Raw genomic sequence first — 25,612 nt, forward strand, 5'->3', positions numbered from 1 at the left:
CATAACAGAGATTATAATATGATTGAAACAAGATTTTGGGGACATACACACAAACAGTTTCTGAGACGAGCTAGCAAGTGTCAGCTTGGAAAAAGTGTTGCATACTTCCTAGAGCAAACATTTCTCAAAGGCAGCAACCAGAGACATACTGCCACTGAAATAGACCACTCAGGTGCAGCCTGCTTCTGAGACATCTCATCACAGATCCATTAATGCATATTTGTTCTTTCGTCATGTTTAGGCATAGGAAGAAGAGATATTTGTCTTTGATGAAATTATACTGTTTTATGAATTGCAGAAAGGCAGTCGACCTCTGCGAGTCGACTAGCACTTCTCTGGTCCAACTAACACCTACTTTTGTCTGGAGTGGCAACAAAGTGAAGTACTGTAGAATACCAGAAATTATTCTAATTAATTATTAAGAATGTTAGAGCTTGGCAACTGTTGTCCTTTAAGTCACCATTTTATCTTTTCTTACAAACGATCTGCTCATATTTAAATGCATTTTAATAACGAAAATATAATAAAGTGAATATTTGAAATTATGAATGATTTTATATTACTGTAATCCTTTTTGTGTGGAATTTGTTTAACTTAACATTAAAGAAAATATTGAGGACATAATTAGCACATGACTTTCAAATAACTATTTACGGTTGGATCTGGTTTACTGATTTGTACTTCTTATTTAGTTATGATCTAAATGTTTAATGAATTACTATATGTACATACACATATATAAACATAAATAAACACACACACAAGAGCAGGCCACATTAACCACAATTTCATAAACAAATTAAAATATGTAAATGTTATCCTTACCAAGGGAAGTTGTTCATTCGTACCCTGTTCTTATAAATAATTATACCACCCGATACAACACCAATTAGAATTTCATTGTTACTTTGATCCTTTAAAAAGGAAAAAAAAACTTATTACCAAGCAAAACATTATATAATTTAAATAAACATTGCAAGTTTCATTCCATTTAAGCATCAATTTAGTATTTACATTGTCCATTTAATAACCTTATGAACTTAACACTGAATAACCACACAGAAACTCACGGAAGATCATACAAGGATTAGAACACAGCCGGAGGAAAGCCAAAACTGTTTGAGAAGTAACCAGCTAGATTTATAGACAGCCAGTTCTGTGTGACATTACATGCAGGCTAGACATCTCATGACAGTGCTGGCCTTCTTGAACATAGTAATGTGGTTAAATAGAAAGGTAACTCAGGATATCCATGAACATAGCTCTGTGAATAGCGCTAGTCTTAAACTGAAGTCCACTCCATCTGCTCAGTGAGATCCAGGCTAAGATGGCGGCGTTCACCACAACCACTAATATGCTATGGATAGAAGTGTTTAAATTATTTCCTCTTAACATGTCATGGTTTATTACACTAAAATGTTTGTACTCTTATTTTCAGGTCATGGTCACTCCAGGACAATATATGGCTTGACAAACGTATCCAGTCACCAATGTTGATAAAGTTACTAAGGCTCATTCCATGGCTATGGTGCCCTTAGAGTGGGGAAGGGTAACTGGTCTGAAACAGGTAGTGGTATCCTCTGAAATTCCAGTTGAATGTCTGCTAGGGAATGATGCGTAGTCCTCAGCTTAGACTGAGGTTGATCTTAGGTCCCATGCAGCCATGCTGGGAATCCAAGAATGGGTGTGCATAAAAACCAGAGCACAGTGCAAGGCCCAGGTTGAAAAAGAGGTATTGGAACCTGAAACTATGGCCCTACCCTCCAAGAGAAAAGGAGAGAAGTCTAGGAAGTCAACTTCTAAACAGCTACAATGTCAGGTACCCTTCTCAGGGAGACGACCTGTCAGCCTCAGAGGGAACCGAGCCCCAGGAACTTGAGCCTTACACAACAGAGTTCCTAGGCCCAGGGCACCCTCTAGGGAAGAGCTGTGCAAAGGGCAGAAGATCAGATCTACTCTTGAAATCCTGAGACAGCAAGCTGCTGTAGAGGAAAAGGGAGATGTCAGTGGCTTCCGCAGGACCTATTGGGAGGAAGAGCTCCTGCACACTGAGGCCAGATACACCAAACCTGGTGCCAGCAGAAGAGTGGTAGTGCCTCAGCAGTTCAGGGTTTCTCCTCACATTGGTGCATGACTTCCACCTAGGTGGGCATCTTGGCTAGAGCAAGACATGGAGTAGGCTAGTCAGCCATTTCTACTGGCCAAACATGTCTCAGTAGGTGAATGAGTTTTGAAACTCTAGTGCTAACTGCCAAGCCAGGAGCAAAGCAGGTGGCCACCCAAAGGCCTCCTTAATTCCACTTCCAGTGGCTGGGGCACCCTTCAAAAGGGTAGGGATTGACACTGTTGTTCCCCTTGACCATCTGACTGCAACAGGGAACACAATGATGCTGGTAGTTGTAAATCATGCTACCATGTACCCTAAAGCAATACCCTTTAGGACTACTACTGCTCCTGCAGTGGCTAGGGCCATCATTGGTATCTTTACCAGAGTGGGTTTACCTAAAGAGGTGGTGTCAGACAGAGAAACAAACGTTGTATCTGGTTTCCCAAAACACATGTGGACTGAATGGGGAGTGACTTACAAGTTCACTACCCCATATCACCCACAAACAAATGGGCTTTGTTGAAAAATTCAACAAAAACATAAAAGGCATGATCTGGGGACTCCCTGAAAAACTCACAACGAGATGGGATGTCCTTTTGCCATACCTGCTTTTCACGTACGGAGAAGTGCCACACAAGGGAGTAGGCTTTTCTCGCTTTAAACTTCTGTTTGGACATCCTGTGAGGGGACAACTTTGTCTAGTTAAGGAAGGCTGGGAGAGACCTCTCAACGATCGTACACAAGATATTGTAGACTATGTACTAGGCCTGCGTTCGGGGATGATAGAGAACATGGGTAAAGCATCCAAAAACCTAGTTGTCAGCCAAGAGCTTCAAACACTCTGGAATGATCAAGAGACTGCACTGGTGGAGTTTCAACCAGTCCAGAAGACGTGGGTATTGGAGCCTGTGGCACTTAGTGCCCCTAAGACTAATGGAGTGATCCCTACACTATTGGCACTAGCAGGAACCCCAAAACGGTCATCCAAGTTACCCACCTGAAACATTTCCATGACAGGGCTGAAATGACTATGCTGATTGTCACTGGTAAAGATCAGGAAGCACATAGTGATCCTCTCTTTCAACTCTTCTCCAGCAGCCCCAAAGATGGCAGTAGATGGAGTGGTCTACTCAGACACCATCCCTGCCCAACAGCAAGCTGAGTGCAGGCAAGTCCTGGAACAGTATGCTGGGCTCTGCTCCCTAACCCCTGGACAGACACACAAGAGTGCCTGTGGTGTGGACACTTGCGACAGCATGCCTGTCAGAAACAAAATCTATTGACAGTCTGACCATGATAGTAAGCTGAAGTAAACTGAAGTAAGCAAGGTGCTGGAGTTAGGGGTTACTGAACCCTCTGACAGTCCCTAGGGTATCCCAGGGGGTTTGATCCCCAAACTAACTTCACACCAAGGATGCAAAACCAGAACAGAGGTTTTGTGTGGACTACAGAGATCTCAATGCAGTCATCAAGAAAGACGCCCACCCCATACCCTATACCTAGAGCTGATGAGTTGATAGACAAATTGGGGGGAGCTCGGTTTCTCAGTTCCTTTGACTTAACAGCAGGGTACTCGCAGACTGGCCTAACCTAAAGAAGAAAAAGGCATTCTGAACACCAGATGGGCATTACCAGTTCAGTGTTATGCCCTTTGGTTTAAAGAATGCCCCTGTCACCTTCCAAAGGTTGGTGAACAAAGTCCTTGCTAGGTTGGAATCTTTAAGTGCAGCATAGCTGGATGATATTTCTATATCTCTACCTGGTAGGATAAACTGATCTACCTCTATAAGGTTTTGAAAGCCCTGCATCCAAATGTCAGATAGGCCAGGGCACAGGTGTGTACTTGGGCCACCTGGTAGGTGGAGACCAAGTTTAACCTTTACAGCCCAAGATCCAGACAACCCTGAACTGGGAAGCTCCAACCACTACGACCCAAATCAGGGCATTCCTTGGCTTGACAGGGTATTACAGGAGGTTTGCGAAAAGGTATTATAACATTGTGGCACCCCTCACAGAACTTACCTCAAAGAAGATGCCTAAAAAGGTAAACTGGACAGTTAGTTGTCAAAAGGCTTTAGAAAAGCTGAAAGAGGCAATGTGCTCAGCATCCATTCTCAAAGCTCCAGATTACTCTAGACAGTTCATTGTACAGACGGATATTTCTAAGCAAGGGATAGGAGAGGTTCTATCCCAGACCAACGATGATGGCCATAACCAGGCTGTTGCTTTCATCAGCAGAAGGTTACTCTTGAGGGAACATAGTTGGAATGCCATTCAGATGGAAGCCTTTGCTGTGGTTTCGCCCTGAAGAAGTTGAGCCCATACCTGTTTTGTACTCACTTTGTTGTCCAAACCAACCACAGACCTCTCAGATGACTGATGTAGATGAAAGGTGAATACCCGAAACTTTTGAGGTGGTACATTTCCCTGAAGGGAATAGACTTAACAGTGGAACAGAGACCGGGGACTGACCATTCCAATGCAGATGGCCTTTTCAGGTTCTTCCACTTAGACAATGAAGACTCTCTTGGGAAAGGTTAGTCTCGTCCTCTTTCGATTGGGCGGGGGTTGTGTAGGAAAGTGGCCCTTTTTGACATGGTTACGCCCCCACACACACACACACCACCACACACAATTTTTTCTTGGTATCGGATGCAAAGTTGACTAAAAGTGTACTGGGTTCATGCTACACACTGCCACCCCAACAGCAGGCCTTGCAGCCCCAAGGCAGGGTGCACTATGCCCCATGTGTGGGCATAGCTGCCTAAGTGGAGGTATCCCTGTTATATCCAAGTCAATCCTTAGATAGCCCAAGTGCACAGGGAAGCCATGATTAGTATGTGGTCTGGACAGCTTTGATTACGAGTTCCCCAGCTACATGATGGCTTCACTGTACCCACAGATGTTTGGTACCTAATATCTTTCATTAATAAGATTACACTGATGCCAGTGATTGATTGATTAATAAATGTGCCCAGAGGGCAACTTAGAGGTGCCCCCTGAAAAGCTACTGACCACTAGTATGTTGACTGACTAGTCTTGACCAGCCAGCCACCAAAGACAAGCTGCTGACCTCCCTGAGGTGAGAACCTTTGCTCTCGGAGGTCAGGACCAAAGCCTGCTCTGGGCAGAGGCGTTTACACCTCCTCCACGCAGGATCTGCATTCCAGGTCGGTAAGCTTCCCAAACTCTTTTGCCTCAGTTTTCCGACCTGTCCTCAACATAATGTAGATACCCTGTCCTGTCTCCACTTTCTTTCTGGCAGCAAGACGGGCAGGAAAACTACTAAGATTAGAAGGTGTGTCCAGCACCAAGCCAGATTAGAAGGTGTGTCCAACAACAAGTCAGCACCACCCCTAAGGTGGACTAGCTGATGTGGACACCACCTTTTCGGATCCCTTCCATCTTATTTTGGATGGAATTAGCTTTCTAGGGTCAGGGTTATGCCCTTTTCCCACAGGAAGTGGTCATACAAAGAATGTACACACTCTAAAGGTAGGTGGCCCGTAGACTACTACCTGTCCCTTCCCTTAACATCCCTAAATTGAGTATTTAGTTGGCACTCTTGAACCCAAGAACTCAGATTCAACAGATCAAGAGAAGGACAACCAAGAGGAGTCACTGCCTAGCGATAACTGAAGAAGAACTGTGAACGTTTTGAATAAAACCCTGCCTGCTCGCAACACTCTCAACAATCGCGATAGAGCGACTCGTCGTACAAGCAGGAAATTCACCACAACTTTGGGTAGCCTGCAAGCACTTTGAAAATCACCTACAGTCCCCCTTGGAGTAGAGGAGCTATTCCTCTGCAGTCGGCAGGCACCGAAGAGCAGAGTCCGGTCCACCTTGTAGCTCCCCTGCTCGACTGATGCCGCAGTCTACCAGGAAAGGGCACCGTGCTCTGGAAGGTCAAATCTGTCTCCCCACCGAGGGTGAAAACACCAGGACCAACTTGAGCCGTGTAGCACCAATGCACAACGCCCTGCACGAAAACACCAACAGCGAGAGTCCAATCCGGATTCTCACTGTGCCATGACCGAACAGCCGTCGAGGGACGTCAGCATCACTGAGATCCCCTTCGTGAGTGGCCCAGCTGTTCGATTTTAACCCCTGCCAGAGGTTTGTCCCTAACCACAAGAAGCACCTTTGCGCACCCAGCCCAGCTGACCTAACCACTCTGCACCAGAGCCGTCCGGCCCGGATACCGAAGAACCAGCTGTGCTCCCTTGCTTCAAGGCCCCGTGCGACCCAAACCCCTTTTTTGGAGGTGTCAGACTTGTCCCCAAGTCCCCCTTTGCAGGCCTGTTTCCAGGTGCCCCCTTCTCTGTAGTGCAGCTACCAACCTCAACAGCACCCCGCTACCAGCTAAACGCGACAGTTCCCAAAGAACTGCTGGTAGTACTTTGGACCTTGGCCCAATATACTCCGAAACCCAAAAGGTAAACCCCTGAAATGGATTGTCATTACTGCTTTGCATACGTCTTTTCCTCCCCAGTATTGCATTGTCCATAAAGGCGCACAACTTTGAAAAGTTTACTTACCAGTAATAATTGCTAACAGAAACAGTGCTTACTTTTGAATTACTTTTTTTCCCTGTTGAAGATACTCTATTGGATTAACCAGAACCATCAAAGTACAAAAATAAAACATTAATACATCATACAAATATTTGGTATCGAAATACAGACAGATAAAATCATTTGTAGTGCATAATCCAGAGGACAGAAGATAATAAAAACCCCAGCAACATTATTAGTCAAATGCACACTTAAAAACATAAATTTAAAGTAAAAGCCAAAAACTAGAGGATATGGCATGCTAAGAGCTGCTAGCTAAAATGTAATAAGTTGGTCATAAAACTCAAGCAAAGAACAATTCATGAAAACACACAATTTACTACAACTCAGGAGCACGTTCGCATTGTAAAACTCCCTGCTCAAACTTAAGGCTAACTATAATACAAATGTAAGGCTCATTCAACCGTTAACACAGAACCAGATATTTGGCTCAGTTGTGCCAAACAATGAACAGGAAACGGCTAACTGCAAAAGTAATAGGACAAAAAGTATTTGTTTTTAATATTATCAAAGCTTCTGCAAAATGTGAGGTACCCATATTCTGAAAGATCTGCCGTATCCACTTGCGACACACTCTTTGGTACTCGGAGCAAAAGAAGAGAACGTGTTCCTCTGTTTCGAACGTTTGGGCACAGACTGGGCAAGTAACAGTAGACAAGGGGGAGGGGAGCACACTGCTTCATATCCGAGAACAGATCTGCCCATTGCATCCTGGTAAACGCAGTATGCTTACTTTCAAAGTTGCTGTAGTCCTTCACCAAAGTTGGTACAGGTAGTGCTGTTATCTCTAGACACGTTTCTGGGTTTAGACCTTCATCAGTAGAGAGCAAAAGTAAAGTAGAACAGAAAGAGGTCATCAGGGGTTGATGAAATTGTGCCCAAGTCTTCACAGGTCACAATACCACTCCACAGGCACACAGGTGACTCTCAGGAGAGCATGTCAGCTAGTTGGCTCAAGAGAGCCTTTCAAACACAAGGGCGGAGGGAGCACACTGCTTCTCATGTCTGCAGATAACAGCACTACCTGCACCAACTTTAGCGAAAGACTACAGCAACTTTTAAAGTAAGCGTACTTCATTTATCATGATGCAATGAGGTGAACTGTGCTGGGCTGAAAGGCAGTCTGCTCACTCCTCCCTTGTGTTTGAAAGGCTCCCTTGAGCCAACGAGCTCTCCTGGGATGCAGACAAGCCTTTATTCCATTTAAGGTTAAACACCATAGTCAGTAGACAGCCTCATTGAAACCTCACATGTAGGCTCCTCGCCAAAGGAGGGGTAATGGAGTCTAGGAAAACTTCAAACTGAGGAAACAATATAAACTCTAAAAACTGAATAGTCAGACTACCAGAGGACCCACTTAGTATCTGCCTCTCAAGAACAAGGTTCATGTAATTGGATTTCAGTCTTGCCATCCCTGACCTACGAATGGCACAAGAGTTGTCCAACAGTTTAGTCAACAGAAACTCCCTGAACCAGCTCGATACTATGTTAATCCAGGAGATTTTAGAAACACCTCTCGTGCCCAGTAGGTCGCCAAGGCACTCATATACACTGAAAGCTCAGGGGTAGTCCCGATGCTCACCCAGTAGGTCAAGCGATTCAGTTGTACCATAACTGCAATTTCGCTTTAAGCCCAAATCTGAGAAAACTGCTAGAAGAGGCGTAGTTACTGAGACAAGTGATCTATTAAGTGAATTCTCAGCCACAGTAAGTCTCTGGGTGTAAACATACCCTCATTAATTTGGCACCAAAAAGCGCCACACTCTGAGCCTTAGCTCGATAGGCCTCAAGAGCAGGGAAAATAGGTGAATAGAAGTGCTTATGGAAGTGGTAAATAGCACTGAATCTATGGGTCAATAGCAAGGAGCTTGGGATAACTTGAGAGCTCCAAGTTAAATTGTCAGTAACTCGAACTCCCAGGTGATCAAAGCTACAAACTCGCTCAAGAGGCCCACCATCTACCTTTAAAACACAATTACGGGGTTTCCCAGGTCCAAAAATCATGAATTTTGTTTTGTTGCCATTTAACTCAAGGCTTCACAGTTTATAAAAGGCCACAAATGTACTCAGGTGCAAGTGTTTTCCCATTGGGGTCTTTGAATCAAGCAGGGAATTGTCTGCAAATAATAACATGGGCACCTTATTGCTATTCAATGACGGAAAATCATTTCTCAAGGCCTGAAGCTTCTAAACCACTCCATTTATGCATAACGTGAACAACGTTGAAGCAAGGACGCATCCTTGTCGAACGCCGTGGGCAATCGAAATACGAATGGTTAACTGTCCTCTGTTGCCCCAGTGGACCTGGGTGCTAGTCCCTTCATGAAGCCTAACTAAAAGATTAATAAGAGTGACAGATGTCCCCATTTTAACTAGCACCCAGGGGAGCCTCTTGTGTGGTACAAGGTCAAAAGCTGCTCAAAGGTCAACAAATTAAACATATAACCTTTGCCTACCTATCAGAGCACACTTCCAATATAGGAGTGCAAATCTAAAAACCTGGTCAGAAGTGCTTGTTTTGCCACGAAAGAAAGACTGCAAGGGAGATAACATTTCTTTCTGTACAATCCAACTAAGCAACTTGTCAAGTATCTGCCTTGCAAAAAATGTGTGTAAATTGTCAATGAAGCTTATAGGACTATAGTTTGAAAAGATTTCGGTCTCCTTCCAAGTGTCAGGAATTCCCGCACCAGACAACTGCATCAGGTAAATTATTTATGTAGGGGGCCCACACAGAAAATTCAGTCTTGTACAAATCACCCAGAATCCGGTCAGGTCGGAGGGCCTGAGACACTTTTAACTGACAAATTGCAGCACGGGTGTCTTCTAAACTAAGGAAGGACTCCCTACTCTCCCGAGTAGGGGCCAACCGAGAGTTTGCATAGGGAAAAGGCAACTATTGGCTTCAAAGGGGGGACATGGAGTGCTTGAGGCATACAGCTCTGCAAAGTGCTCTTCACATTTTTCGGGTTGAATATTGTAGCTCAAACTTTTACTACCATCTATGCTCTCATGAGAAATTAAGCACCAGAATGTTTGACAATCATTTGATTTGGCAGCGCACAACAGGTCATCCCAAATGTGCTCATCCCAATCAGGTTTGGCTTTCTCCTGGGCTTTTTTATACTCACTGACATCTGCCCATAACCCTGCTTTAACAGCCACTCCGAGGGTCGCATTGGCAGATTTACAGGCAGAATTAACCATTGTGGATCATGTACTCGATCTCCTCTCAAATACCTGTCATGTCTGATATGGAATCCGACGATGCTATCGCCAGTTCCCCTTATCACACAAATGACTCCTTTAAACTTGGATGCTATGACATGTCCAGATAAATAATGTAATTTCCATTGAAATGAATGGGCACTCTATGACGAGTTACCCTTGTCATTAGCATCCAAGTGGTTAAAATTTTCCTGTAAAAGGAAATGAGGTCCTGCATGATGGACACGCTCAAGGAAGTTATGTCATCCAAGAGACCCTTTCTTCCTGATCTTGATGACGCCTCTCCTCGTGATCCGCAAGTCCTACATTCCAAGAGCAGTAAGAAATCCAAACACTGCGAAGGCACTATGGGAGGTCGTAGAACTTCAATTGACTTGGGAGGTCCTAGCACCTCATATTTGTTGGGAGACCCCCGCGCCTCAAAAGATACTGGTGTCCCTCGCGACACAAATAGGATGGGTGTCCGCAGTGGCACAAACTGGTGGGTGTCAATAGCTACACGAATTTTAATAGTGCCCATGATGACACAGCTACCGATTCTGATGAAGAAGAAGTCTTCAACAATCCCTTTGATGAGTTTGTCCTTGACTTGGACGATCAAGATCTCTATGATCTAGACCCCAACAACCAGTTTGAACTTGACTCTTCCCCCTCCGCTTAGGACGCTATCCTTGACCCCCTGGGTGGTGAAATGTTTTCCCCCCTCAATATCTCCCACCCCAATAGTTCCAAATGGTTTCCTCAAGATCATGTCTCTAAGTTCATCACCAGATGGATTAGAAACTCTCTTGAGAGAGAAACACGTAACACCCCAGGTCTGAATGCCCGAGGACCTCTATTAAAGACAAGGTCTGTCAGACCCCTAATCTTGACCCCGATCTTATTAAATTTTTGCTTAAACTAGGTAAATACCCTAGGAAAGGGCTCGAAAGAGCACTGAAAAACTGACAAGATCGTCTCCTCAATATTCTCGGCCCCCTTACCAAGATTTTAGACTTGGCCGAAGACTCTTATATCTCCAACTCCCCTCTTGACACCAACCTGATTAGAGGCTGGAGCCAAAGGGCATTCGTCTTACTCGGCAACGCTAACTCTGGCCTCAACATCGAAAGGAAAAAGACCATCCTCAATAAAATAAACCTAAAACTGGGCAATTTAGCCAAAAAAGAACCTTCACAAAACCCCAGAGGCCTCCTCTTCGGCAAGGACATGATAAAATCTTTAGGGAAGTATGTTTCCACCTTTACTGCCGTAGACAAGGCCCAGAGCATTATGAGGCTCGTCTTCAATAGTAGTGTTTTTGGACAGGCTGGAAGAAGGGGCCGTTCTTCCGGCCGTGGCTACTTCCGGCCCTTCACGTCCTTCAGGCAGAGGTTTCTACCCTTAAAAACTGCCAGTTCTACCCACAAAGAGGCAGAGGTTCCCGCAACAGAGGTTTCTCCTCCCGTGGAACTCCCAACAGCAACCCTACAAGTAAGTCTTTCTCTCTCTTTTTCCCCTCCCAAGGTCGGGGGAAGACTCAAACACTTTTACCATGTTTGGAAATCTTTAACTCAAGACCCGTGGGTTCTCAAGACAGTTCAGGGTTTCAAAATAGACTTTATAGATCCCCCCTGTCAAACACACACACTCAAACTTTTGATTCTTTCAGTGGAACATCAGGAGATGGTCAAGGAGGAAATCTCCTCTATGCTTCAAAAAGGCGCTATTATCTTAGTACCATGGTCTATAAAGAAATTTGTCAGCACTCTTCTTGGTCCAAAAGAAGGAAAACGGCTGGAGACCAGTTATAAACCTATGAGAAGTGAACAAGTATCTGATCTACAGACACTTCAAAATGGAGGGCATTCACCTCCTCAAAGACCTCCTTCTTCAAGGAGACTGGCTGGTCAAGCTAGATCCAAAAGACTCCTATTTTACCATATCTATGGTAGAAGAACACCAACCCTTCCTTCAATTCATCTGGGACAATCACCTCTTTCAATTTCAGGCCCTCCCATTCGGGCTGTCATCCGACCCTTGGCACTTCACCAACATCATGAGAACTATCGTTTCTCTCCTGAGAGAAAGAGGCATTCGTCTAATTATCTATCTAGTCGATATCCTTATGTCCCAACTTCATTCTCAGCTTTTGAAAGACCTCAAGACCCAAAAATCTCAAAAAGTTTTTGAGAGGGACCCCTAGTGCAACTAAGGGAATAGAAGTATTATACCAGACTTAAAGAGAGGATTCCCTTAGGACATCAGATGTGAATTACAATTCTACCAAATATTCTGCAGTGCTGCAGGATACCGTGCAAACATACTACTGCATTAGGACTAAATTAAAAAACATATATATTTTATTCAGCCAATCTCCAGGCACATTTATTAAAAACACAGTTATTACACAATTTACAGTATATTTATCATACACTCACAGGTACAATGAATCTTTCAATTCGTTGAGTGTACTCGTTATTGCACAGTAAAAAATATCATAAAAACATTTTCTAGCATCAATTTATCAAAACACCTTATTTATGCATTGTACAGTGATTATGGCCTGCATAATCCAAACATAGAGACAACATAAAAGAAAAGACCTCAACCTTGTCTAATTATTTAGCACATTGACATTGGCAGCCTGGGGTCAATATATAACATTTATCATTGTACCCTCCTTTTGGCTAATATTCAATTGTGCTTCTTTTGCGTCTCAAGACCACCATGAATATCATAGAGAGTCTTGGTTTCATTATAAATCGGGAAATTAGCCAGACTTCTGGGGTTACTTTCTTCCTCTATTCAAGTCATCTTTCCGGGACCACTGAATTACCGTGCCCTCCAGAGAGTAAAAGCCAAAGCCCTCAGGTCTGGTCTTTGGTACGGAGACCTTGTAACCCTAGACCAACAGGCCAAGTCAGAACTCTCTTGGTGGCTCGACAATTTGGATTCATGGAATAGAAGAGCCATCTTCGGCTCGACTCCAGATTTCGTCTTGGAGTCAGATGCCAGCCTTCATGGTTGGGGCGCCCGCCTCCTCGACCAAAACAGGGGTGGTGTTTGGTCTCTGGCGGAGTCCTCCCACCATATAAACTTTTTGGAACTGACTGCCTGCTTATACGCCCTAATGAGCTTCAAAAACTCACTTCAGGGCAGATCTGTTATCCTGAAAATGGACAACATCTCTGCAGTCTCCTATATCAACTGCCTTGGCGGGAACAGATCAGTAGACCTCTCCGATTTGGCCAAGAAACTCTGGATGTTTTATTTAGAACACAAAATTTCGCTGAAGGCAGAATACCTCCCGAGAAAGACGAATCTTTCTGCAGATTGGAATTAAAGATTCCTATTGGACTTCAGCGATTGGAAACTCAATGTGAACGTTTTCAACTCCCTGTTTCATTTCTGGGGCCCCTTCGATGTGGACCTATTTACGAGCAGATTGACCTTCCAACTGCCGAAATACTTCAGCTGGATGCCGGACCCAGGCGCTCGTGTGGTGAACGCCTTTCTCTAGTCCTGGTCTCACCTTCAGCCTTACACCTTTCCTCCCTTTGCCATGATTCAGAGGGTTCTTCAGAAAGTGAGGCAAGATCAATGCTCCCTGGTCCTGATAACTTCCTTCTGGCCTTCTCTAGCATAGTTTCCGACAACCTTGGAACTGTTGTGCGGCATCCCCTTCCTAATTCCCGCAACGAAAGGTCTGGTTTCAAATGCAAACGGAGAAGATCACCACCTATTACTTTCAGGGAATTTGAACCTTCTTGCTTGGAGGGTGTCAGGCAATCTAACGAGTTGTCTGGACATTCGTCATCAGCTCTCACTCTCCTCGGAGAGTCCTGGGCACCAGGGACACATTACAGGTACAATACCAGTTGGAGAAAATGGTTTTGTTGGTGCATGGAGAGGAACTTGGATCCCATGCAGGCTCCTATCGTCAACATAGTTAATTTCCTCGTCGAATTATTCGACAATGGCCTCTACTATAGATCCATTAATTGTTACAGATCAGCTATCTCTGCTGGACAATTTCTCGTCAACGGTAAGACGGTAGGTAAGAATGTTATTATTTGTAGAGTACTGAAAAGTATTAGACTTAGATGACCTTCTAGACCCGAATACCAATCCTTGTGGGATGTTAAACTTATCCTAGACCTTTTTTGTTCATGGCCTGATAATTCTCTTCTTAATAGGAAATGTCTTTCCATTAAACTTGCTACTCTCTTGTGTTTGATTTCTTGTTGTAGGGTATCTGATGTTAAATCGCTTGATATTTCTAATAGATGTTATGACATGTATGGTGTTAAGTTTGAAATCCTTAGGAGAACTAAGACCATGGCAGACTATCTTTTACCCTTGTTTTGATTACTGCAAAAAACTTTGTGTTGTTGATTGTATGAAAGAATATGATTCCAGAATGAGAGACCTTCGCCCGCAGGATGCTAATCAACTTCTCATTTCATTTGTGAAACCTTTTAAACCAGTCTCTTCCTGTTCCATCGCTAGATGGGTCAAGTTAGCTATGAACTTCGCTGGCATTGATATTTCTAAATTTCAAGCCCACTCTCTCAGAGGTGCTATGGCTAGCAAGTCTTTCTGGTCCGGTGGTAAGTTAGAGGATATCCTTAAAGCTGCTGATTGGTCCAATGCCTCCACTTTTGCTCGTCATTTTTGTAAACCTGTTGAACACATGTCCGATGTCGTTCTTCAAGGCTACCAACATGCATAATATAGCCTTCTGTCTTGTAATGAAATTGCGATTCTCCTATTAACATGACCAGAGAATCTGGATTTCATTAAAGACACGGAGGCTAACATTATCCCACCCGTCCCTCCCTCGGACGGAGTATCTATTTATATGTTCTTGATTATTTGCATTTTTATGCTGTTGTTTATTGTTCTTGTTCCTTTACTGTTTACAGTATGCATTTTGCCTTTGATGCCAAGGTTTTTCAACCTTTTTAATTTTTCATTCTTCTTTTCAGATAATTCAACCTAATGGATCGTCCTCCTTTCCTGGATTCCTCTGCTCTTCGTTGCCTTCTCCGGAATTCCGTATTTTCTTCACTCTCTAGACCAAGTTGCACCTCAACCTTACGAACATTCTTCTTGCTTCCTTCCATTTAAAAGAGGCAGCTTTGTTGTTGCTCATGCCTTTTATTGAACATATGTTGTCACTGCATTCTAGAACATTCTATTTATGATGTAAGTAAAGCTGCTTGTGACTGAATTAAAAGATTAATGCATAATGTTAGCCTCCGAGTCTTTAATGAAATCCAGATTCTCTGGTCATGTTAATAGGAGAATCGCAATTTACAGGCTGAATTAACCATTCTGGATCATGTAAGACCCTTTTTTCACCACCAGTTTCGCCGGAAAAAATATTCAATAAGGTACCAAAAAAGAGTTGATGAACAGCTAAGTAGGCTTTTGATAACATAAGGATGACATCAATTTCAGACACAAAGTAGACAAACCAACTATATAGGTCAGCATATAGTTTAGGGCAGGAAATAACCTAGGGCCATGAAACTCTTCTATGATTGTTGCGGGTGATCGAGTTGCAGCAGCTATGTCACAAGCAGTCAAAGACCTTCTAATGACATCCCCTTTTTAAAAGTTAGTGAGAGGGTTATGGTCACTATCTACTCGGGTCACCACTGCCATATAAACTAAAAAAGGCCAAAGCCTAATGTCCAAAAGTAGATTATCAATAACATTGCTATAGGTTGCTCTTCAAAATGTAGGAGATCTCTTGCAGTCAGAGCGAGTATGCCAATTACAAGCCCAGACTCCCCAGTGATGCCAGCTGAAGAGCAAGATTGGAAAAAGAGTACTGTCAAAGTTTACCAGTAAGGCAAGAAATTCCCCATTACACCTCCTCTGCCTCTACCAGATCATTAATGATAGAAGGGGGCTCAAAATTTACATTAAAATCCCCGCCAACCATAATTATGGCCTCAGGGTGGTTTGTCTCAATTAATTTCATCTAACAGAACCACATTTGCTGAGATATTACTGGGAGATATAGACCTGGCATATACATTTAGCAACACCAACCATAAACCAAGAGAGAATTTCAAAAAGATCCAGAAAAGGTCAAGTGAGTCAATTGTCATTTGTGAATGGCAATATGCAATATTGTTTTAGCAGAAGTCATGCTATTCGAGGCAGACATGTTCAGGACTTCCCTTGTTGATAGATCCAGCTAATGAGTGCCCAACATAATTTGCTTTAGCCTTTGGAAGAGATATCAGTGCCCCTTTGATCATAGTTTGACAGAGCTCTTGAATCAGAAGATTAACTCCTGGAAGATGAACCAGGATTACTTTTAGTCAATCATCCGCATTTAACATAGAATTAACGCCATCATCCAGCAGAGTAGCAGGGGTAGGCTCTGGAGCAAGTGCAGGCACAACGGAGCTGAAAACGAAGGTCATGGTTTTACAAAATATATAAAAGAAGTGCTATTTTTCTAATTTGGTCACATATTTATTATTGGGAGTATGTGTCTCATTTAGTGCCTCTAGGAGTACAATTGCTTACCACTACCCTCTGATAAGCCTAACTGATTCCCCACACTACCACAAAAGATAGCATTAATGTTATCTACTTTAGCCTCTGTAAACCAATTGGCGATCCACTGGACTCTCTACACAATGTACTTCTTTTTAGTGCGCTTTTTAGAGAGCCAGCTTCCTAGACTCTGTGTCCAATCCAGAGCCACAGGGATGACATGGGCCTGGTCGTTCCAGATCTTCTTGAGAACTCTAGGCAGGAGTGGTATGGGCACAAAGGCATACAGGAGGCCTGAGCTCCACTCGAGACGAAAAGCATCTTGGCACGAGAGTCTCATTAGAAACTCCAGCATTCGTAACTGCTGACATGGCACGTTCTCATCAGTGGCAAACAGCTCTAACCAAGGCTCTCCCCGCGAGACCTTGCACCACCTGCAAACGGAGACACAGCAAGGCATCTACAGCGGAGTTCGTCCACTTTGGCGTTCAGAGAACCTGCCAGGAGTTAAACCAACAGGGATATGCCCAACTGTTCCAGGCAGGTCCAGGGATGCAGGGCCTCTTGAAAAAGGATCCATGACACCACACCGCCCTGTTTGTTGCAGGACCAAATGGCGGAGGTGTTGTGCATGAACACCTGCATTAGCCTTTCCTCAATCAAGGGCAGAAAGGCTTTCAATGCCAAATGGATCGCTCGGTGCTCCAACAGGTTGATGTGGAGTCTGGATTCGATCGTCCTCTGAACTCCAACTCTTCCAGACGGCTGTCCCATCAAAGAAGTGACATCTGTCACTACTATCAGATCTGGTTGGGAAACGGAGAGGGGTCTGCTACTGACTTAATCGGGGTTTGTTAACCGTCACTGCAGATTTTTCACAGTTCCCTCAAAGATCTGGACCATGTCGGAGAGATTCCCCTGATACTGCATCCACTGGTACTTTAGGGCCCACTGCAGAGCCCTCAGAGTCCGTCTTACCAAAATTCAGGATAGCGGCTGAAATAGCCCTGAATATCAGGCCCTCACTGTTCGAGAGGATAGGCCCAAAACTGCACCCAATCGAGAACAGCTCAGATGAAAGGGAGTGTCTGAGTAGGAGTCAGATATGAGTTTGACACGTTGATAGTGAAATCCAACAAATGCAAAAGGTCTGCCGTAGTCTGGAGGGGGAAGACGACAGCCTTGGGCGAACCCACATTCAACAGCCAGTAGTTGAGATGGGGAAGACTGGCACCCCTGATCTCTTCAGATGAGCAGCAACCAATGAAATCACCTTGCTAAACACCAAGGGACGCTTGCGAGGCCAAAGGTGAGCAAAACGAACTAAAAGTGCTCACTCCCCAATGAGAACCGCAGGCAATGCCTGTTGGAAGGCAGGACAGGAATGTGGAAATATGCGTCCTGCGCTACCATCCAGTCTCCTGTGTCCAGGGCAGAAATGACCTGAGCTAGAGTGAATATTATGAAGTTCTCCTTTTTGAGGAAGAATGGAAAGAGAGCACAGGTCTAGGATAGGACAAAGGCCTATGTCCTTCTTGGGAACCAGAAACAGTGGGAATAACAACCACAACCCACTTCTGGCATCAGCAGTCTCCCTATGGCTCCTTAGACCAAAAGAGACGTCACTTTCTGGCGTAGAAGAGATAGATGGTTCTCAGTCAGCCTGTTGTAAGTAGGTAACATGGAGGGAGGGACAGTCTCAAAGGGGAGGGAGTAGCTTCTTCGGACAATCTGCAAAACCCACCTGATGTTATGGACTGCCAGTGGGGCAGGTGATAAAAATCCTGCAACCCACTGGGTGACCATTATGATAAATGGTCAGACTAGTAGGGTTTGGAGGCTACGGCTGCTTGGGGGAAGGGGGTGGGGGGGGGGGGGGGTGGAGGGTGTACTGACCTGACCGCTTCCCACCTGGCCCACAGTCTGGTAAGTGCTGCATCCACAGCTACGCAGAGGCCTGGAAAGCTTGCGCACTGCGATGGCTGGGCGGTTAAGGACACAACCGCATGCCATTCCATGGCCACAAAAGGCGAAAGGCAGATTGATGTAAACAATAGGGCATGGAAAGGTCCAAGGACCAGGCTGTAGCCCTGCTGTCCTTAAAGCACTGCCTCGTCTAATGGGCCTTGTCTCCACAGAAAGGTGAGCCATCAAATGACATGTCCATAAGTGATGTCCGGACATCCCCAGAAAAGCCGGTAGTCCTCAACCAGGCATGGCATCGCAGGCCCACTGTAGTCGAAACCGCTTTGCCTAGAGTCAGTGGTATCTAGTCTGCAAAGAAGGGTGAACTTACCTGCATCCTTCGCATCAGCAACAGCCTGGGAGAGAATGGCCCGGCCTCCTCCTGGACTGTTGGCAGCATCTGTGCAACCATACCCTACTGGGCGTGAGAATAGAGGCCCAAAAGGCATGCAGTGTTTACTGACTGCAATGCCATTCTGGTTGAAGAAAACAGTCTTGCCTAAATCGTCTACTGTCTTGGATTCCGGTTCCGGCGAGGTGGTTCGGAATGTGCCAGGAATCGAGATTTGGACCACCAAGCTCTTCAGGGTAGGGTTTTCTGTGACAACATTCGGGATTCCCAGGAGTGAGGCGGTGGTGGCATGCATTATTCTGGTTCACATGAGCCCCTGTGCTGGGCTTGGACCAGGTCTCAAGGAGGACATTTGTAAGTGCTTTGATGAATGGGAGAAGCGGTTCCCGAACTGAACACGCCTGGCTAAAGCACTTCCGTCAAGCTATTAGTCTTGACTGCCATTGAGGGCAAGCTACGGTCTAAGACCTCAGCCACCCTCTACACCAGTCAGGAATGAGAATGGGGATGCCGGCGGAAGGATCAGCCTCGGAACCGGGGTTGGGAAAGGTCGACATGGCATGACTGATGCTGATCCAGATCCATCTGTGAACATTTGGGACCCGATTGGCACCAGAGCCGCCGGTGTAGATCCAGCAGGGGCCCTTCCGAACCCATGGGGCACGAAGGCGTGCCAGAGGGAACATGCCACTCAAATATGAGGCAAATGGCCCCATAAAATTCTTTCATTTGAGCTTGGTTCCCTCTGGCTCCCAGAAATGCGGGGAGGGATGGAGTTGGCCTAGGTGCTGGGTCAGCCGTGAAGCCAGCCCTTGAGGAATGCTCCCTTGTCCCGTCAGCTGAGGGACGAGGTGAAGTAAGTCGAAGCATGGTTTGATTTTTTGCCACTTGTGGTTCAGAGACTTACCCGAACGACTTGGAGTGGGATGACGTCCTCGGACTCAAGTGGTCCCTTGACCTTCCTGTCGACTGGGACCTCGAGTGTTGTGGCGTCAAGCCACCAGGAGCTTGAAAGATCACTCCATTCAAGCTCTTTGGATGCATGGCACAGGAGTCATAGCAGGCCTTCGGGTCATGGTCTCGTTCGAGGCATTATAGGTGTAAGGGATCAGCTACAGGAGAGGTGGGATGGAGCGAGTGTCACGTTGAATAGAGTTTTTAAAGACAGTTTAATTTTAAGATATGCTTTTCGCCGTCTATTAGTCTGTCTTATCCGAGCAAACTCGTCGGGCTTCGTCCTGACTCCTTTGGGGAAAGACGAAAGTTCCAGGGTGCTTCTACCACGCAGTGATCGAGCGTTCTCCAGACCGGAAGTGATCTGTGGTCGTCGGGGCTCCAGGACCTTAACTCCAGGCGTGCGTGGAAAGAAAGGAGATAACAAGGAATCAGTCTGACGTCCCTCGTAGATAGGTAGGGACCAGGGAGTGAGGGACACCAAGTGAAGGAGTGCATCTTTAGCGTACTTTCCTGTGCCTTTGTGCTCGTAGGGAAAAGGGTAAAGGAGGCGCTACGCTATACACTATATACACTATCGTTTCACTCGTTTACTGCACTATTACGAGTTACCCAGCCCGCCACTTAGCCCCGTACCTTTGCAAGCCACACTCCTCCTGCGGGAGCGTGGCGGGGCGAGTCACCGGGTCGTTGGCCTCCTGGCTTGTAGTCCACAGCTGGGCTCGTCAGCGGTTCTTCTCCACAGTACTCCGATTCCGCTCTCAGTCTCCAGCTTCGTCCGTCTTCTCCTCCTCGGGAAACACTGTCCGTCGTTTTCCAGGTTCCACCTTCTTTTGAGTTCGTGACGTTGCGGGTGGGTGGAGTCTCGTCTACCTCGACGGCATAGTTAAAGGAGCCGTGTTCCTTTTCGCCTTCAGCTCCCCACGTCTCTTCCGAGCCTGCGCGAGTCCAGTCGTCCGGCCAGGGAGAGTTTGGCTGTTTGTCGGAAATAGAAAGGGGAACAGCTGACCACCAGTCTTTAACACTATCAAGACTGAGTTCTCCATTGTGGGTGTCAGGGTATAGTCCCGCCCCGTCACACTCCTCCCCCCCTGGAATCTCCCGATTGGGGAGAGGGAAGACCCTTGACAGAAAGTCAGCATTCCCGTTTTCCGTGCCTTTTTTATGTTGCACAGAAAAGGAGTAGAGTTGTAGTGAGAGGAACCAGCGGAGCACCCTCGCATTCACTGTTCGGTTTTGATATATCCATTTTAATGGAGCGTGATCTGTCTGTAGGATGAAGGCCTTCCCTTCCAAATAGTAGTGCAATTTGTCAATAGCCCATTGGATTGCCAGGCACTCTCGTTCTACCGTGGAATATCTACACTCCCTGAGGAACAACTTACGGCTCGTAAATATAATGGGATGTTCTATTCCATCGTCGCCCACCTGGGAGAGTACAGCCCCTATCCCTATGTCTGAGGCGTCAGTGGCCAGTATGAAGGTTTTAGAAAAATCGGGTGACTCCAAGACTGGGGATGTCGTTATGGTGTTTTTCAATCTCTGGAACGCATCTCTGGCTTCTTTTGAGGGGTTCTGTAGTTCCCTAAGTCTGGTGTTTTTACGTAAGAGGTCCGTAAGAGGTGCTGCAACCTCAGCAAACTTGGGGATAAACCTTCTATAATATCCGATCAGCCCCAAGAAAGCTCCCAGTTCTCTTTTGTTGGTCGGAAAGGGGGTACTCTGAATGGCTTTCACCTTCTCCGTTTATGGCGCAATAGTGCCTTTTCCCAGGACGTAGCCCAGATATTTGACGGTATTGAAGGCTACTCGGGACTTCTTCGAGTTAACACGTAAGCCCGCTTGTTGTAATGCCGTCAGGATGATGTGTAGGTGTTGTAAATCTTCCTCCACGTTTTGCTGTATATGACAATGTCGTCCAAGTAGGCCGAACTGAAGGAAGAAAAGGGTCACAACACCTGGTTCATAAGGCGCTGGAAGGTGGCAGGTGCGCCGTGTAAGCCGAAAGGAAGAACTGTGAATTCGTACAAGCCCTCGTCTGTAATGAAGGCGGTCTTCTTTTTGTCTTCTTCCAGGAGGGGGACCTGCCAATACCCTTTGGTCAGGTCAAGGGTGGTGATAAACACGGCGTCTCCTCATTTTTCCACTAGTTCATCGACCCTGGGGATGGGGTATGCATCGAATGTAGAGATGGCATTCAGGGCACTGAAATCCATACAGAATCTCTTCGAACCATCCGGTTTCGAGACCATTACAATCGGAGAGGCCCAATTGCTTTTAGAGGGCCGAATCACACCAAGTCTCAACATATCAAGCACCTCATTCCTGACGGCTTCTCGTCTGGATGCGGGGATCCTGTAGGGCCTCTGCTTCACTGTTTTCCCAACAGGAGTTTCGATGCAATGCTCTACCAAAGTCGTTTTTCCCGGAAGGTCAGAGAAGATGTTGGACAAGGGTTGAAGTATTTCTTGAAGATCCGTTTTCATTTCCTCGGGAAGCTCTTTATTTATGACAAGATGTTCTAGGGTTGTAGTTTTTTCTGACAGAGTAGGGAGTACCAGGTTATTGCTCTTTGGGACTGGACCGATCCATTTCTTCAATAGATTTATATGGTACGTTTGGGTCTTGTTGGCTGACAGACGAAGTCTATAGGTGGTGTTCCCAATTGTCTCAATCACCTCATAAGGTCCAACCCATTCGTTCTTGTGGGTGACAGACGGCAAGAGAAGTAGGGCCCAATCTCCGACCCCGAGTTTTCTCAGTTTTGTCCCCTTGTCGTAATACTGTTTCTGTTTGTGCATTTGTTGTTCTAAGTTTGTGTGAGCAAGATCTCTTATTTTCCCTAACTTAGAGCGTAGTTGTAGAGTATACTCCAAGAGGGACTTCTGTTCCTGTGCTTCTTGTGTCTCCCAGGTGTCTTTCGTGATTTCTAACAGTGACCTTGGGACACGTCCGTATATCAGTTCAAACGATGAACATCCAAGGCTGCTCTGCTTCTGAGCCCTGAGCACATATAAGGCTAGCGGGAGCAGGCGATCCCATGCCTGGCCTTCTGAGGATAGCATTTTCTTCAAAGTTGTTTTCAAGGTTTGATTATACCTTTCAACCAGACCGTCGGTCTGTGGGTGATAGACCGACGTCTTCAAGTGGTGGATGTTCAATGACTTACAGACTTCTCTCATCATTCGGGAAGTAAAAGGAGTTCCTTGATCGGTTAGAACCTCCTTGGGAAAACCGACACGGGCAAAAAGTTCTACAAACTTCTCTGCCACGTTGGCTGTGGTGGGTGCTCTTAGGGAAAACGCTTCTATGAACCTTGTAGCCCGGACTCGCTCGACCGCCCGGACTCGCTCCTGACCGGTTGCTCCTTCCTTGCTCCTCTCCCTGTGCTGCTATCTTGCTGGGGATCGCACTGCTACTTGCACGGTATCGCCTGCATTATTTATTTATCTCAGTGGTATCGCCTGCATTAGAGTAAATAGCGCCGTGTTTAAAATCGGCTCGCCTGCTTTTATCACATTTGCGCAGTGTTTTGTGTAATCTCATTGCTATCAGCGCTTGTGACTATAGCGCCGCCCGCCCTGCACTGCATTTCACCTGGCAGCAACGTGCATTATTAGAGTAATTTTATTCGCTGGCGACCTACTGCCCCTGCCTCGCCTCCCCTCTGACCTCCATCTTGTCTGCTGTTGTTGTTTTCCCTGCCCCTCCTCCCCGCTACCGCCTCCCAGCTGCTGACCCTCCCACCCACGTTCACAGAGCCTACCTCGTCCTCACAGCCCCTGTGACCGCCCGGACTCGCTCCTGACCGGTTGCTCCTTCCTTGCTCCTCTCCCTGTGCTGCTATCTTGCTGGGGATCGCACTGCTACTTGCACGGTATCGCCTGCATTATTTATTTATCTCAGTGGTATCGCCTGCATTAGAGTAAATAGCGCCGTGTTTAAAATCGGCTCGCCTGCTTTTATCACATTTGCGCAGTGTTTTGTGTAATCTCATTGCTATCAGCGCTTGTGACTATAGCGCCGCCCGCCCTGCACTGCATTTCACCTGGCAGCAACGTACATTATTAGAGTAATTTTATTCGCTGGCGACCTACTGCCCCTGCCTCGCCTCCCCTCTGACCTCCATCTTGTCTGCTGTTGTTGTTTTCCCTGCCCCTCCTCCCCGCTACCGCCTCCCAGCTGCTGACCCTCCCACCCACGTTCACAGAGCCTACCTCGTCCTCACAGCCCCTGTGACCGCCCGGACTCGCTCCTGACCGGTTGCTCCTTCCTTGCTCCTCTCCCTGTGCTGCTATCTTGCTGGGGATCGCACTGCTACTTGCACGGTATCGCCTGCATTATTTATTTATCTCAGTGGTATCGCCTGCATTAGAGTAAATAGCGCCGTGTTTAAAATCGGCTCGCCTGCTTTTATCACATTTGCGCAGTGTTTTGTGTAATCTCATTGCTATCAGCGCTTGTGACTATAGCGCCGCCCGCCCTGCACTGCATTTCACCTGGCAGCAACGTGCATTATTAGAGTAATTTTATTCGCTGGCGACCTACTGCCCCTGCCTCGCCTCCCCTCTGACCTCCATCTTGTCTGCTGTTGTTGTTTTCCCTGCCCCTCCTCCCCGCTACCGCCTCCCAGCTGCTGACCCTCCCACGCTCCGCCCCCTCCACCCTCCATTTATGGCCAATGCCTCCACGCGCAGCGTCCACGCGCTACGGACACGCCGAAGGTGCGCCAAAGGTAAGCCCGTCTACGCCCGTCCGCGCCTGGACCGCGCCCAGCGCCAGACCCCCTGCCCCTCGCTCTGCCCACCCCCGCATTACCTACGATGCAGCCACCCTCCTAGCCCTTAACCCTGGTCGAGCCCCCAACTGCGTCCAAGCCGCCCCTGGCCACACCCATGGACCTTTCTCTTGCTACTCCTGCAAATTCAGCGGCACCGTCAACATCTCCGCTCCGACCACACCACAGATTCCCGACCCCAACCACCTAGAATGCATCCTTCTCAACACCCGCTCGGTCCACAGGCACGCCATCGACCTATGGAACCTACTAGACACCATCTCTCCAGACGTCGCCTTCCTAACGGAAACATGGATGAACGCCTCCTCCGCTCCTGACATCGCCATCGCTATCCCCGACGACTATAAGATTACACGCAAAGACCGCACCGACCAAACAGGAGGAGGAATCGCTATCGTCCACAAGAAATCAATCCGCATCTCAACCAGCTCTGACGCCAACCTCGCCAACTCCGAACACCTTCACTTCCAGATCCACATCGACCCCAAGACCACTCTCAGAGGCACCCTCCTCTACAGACCACCAGGACCCCGCGCAAAATTCAGTGAAGACATCACGGACTTCATCACCCCACACGCGCTCCCCTCCAAAGACTACATCCTCCTGGGAGACCTCAACTTCCACCTTGAGAAGATCAACGACCGCAACACCGCCACCCTCTTAGACAACCTCGCCAACCTCGGACTTAAACAACTGGTCACTTCCCCCACCCACATCGCAGGTCACACACTCGACCCCATCTTCACCTCTAGCAACCATGTCTCTTTCAACCACACTACGGAGCTCCTCTGGACTGACCACAGCTGCGTCCACTTCACCTACAACAAGCCGAAACCCATCATCCACCTCCAACCAACTCTACAAAGAAACTGGAACAAAATCACCACGGAACAGATCTCCTCATCGCTCCTTCAAACCTCCCCAGCCCTCTCTTCTGACGCCAACGAAGCCGCCTCCAACCTCACCCTTTGGCTATCCAACACCGCAGACACCTTAGCACCACTGAAAAAACGCCTACACAAAATCAAGAAGGCCTCATGGTTCAACGAGGACCTCAAGAAATCCAAGAAACTATGCCGCTCCCTTGAAAAGGCCTGGAAAAAAGACTCATCCACCAGCAACAAGGACGC

General features: G+C 46.7%; 1 protein-coding gene across 1 annotated transcript in view; it reads right to left on the reverse strand.

Moving 5' to 3' along the window:
- Positions 1–25,612, reverse strand: part of PTPN4 (protein tyrosine phosphatase non-receptor type 4) — a 1,253,225-nt gene that overhangs the window by 920,582 nt on the left and 307,031 nt on the right. The window contains exon 10 of the mRNA XM_078682081.1: positions 826–914. Within this exon, the coding sequence (XP_078538207.1) occupies positions 826–914 (89 nt within the window). The remainder of the gene's footprint in view (positions 1–825; positions 915–25,612) is intronic.

This window comes from Lissotriton helveticus, chromosome 3_1 (assembly GCF_964261635.1).
Source record: "Lissotriton helveticus chromosome 3_1, aLisHel1.1, whole genome shotgun sequence".
In the NCBI taxonomy this organism is placed as follows: Eukaryota; Metazoa; Chordata; class Amphibia; order Caudata; family Salamandridae; genus Lissotriton; species Lissotriton helveticus.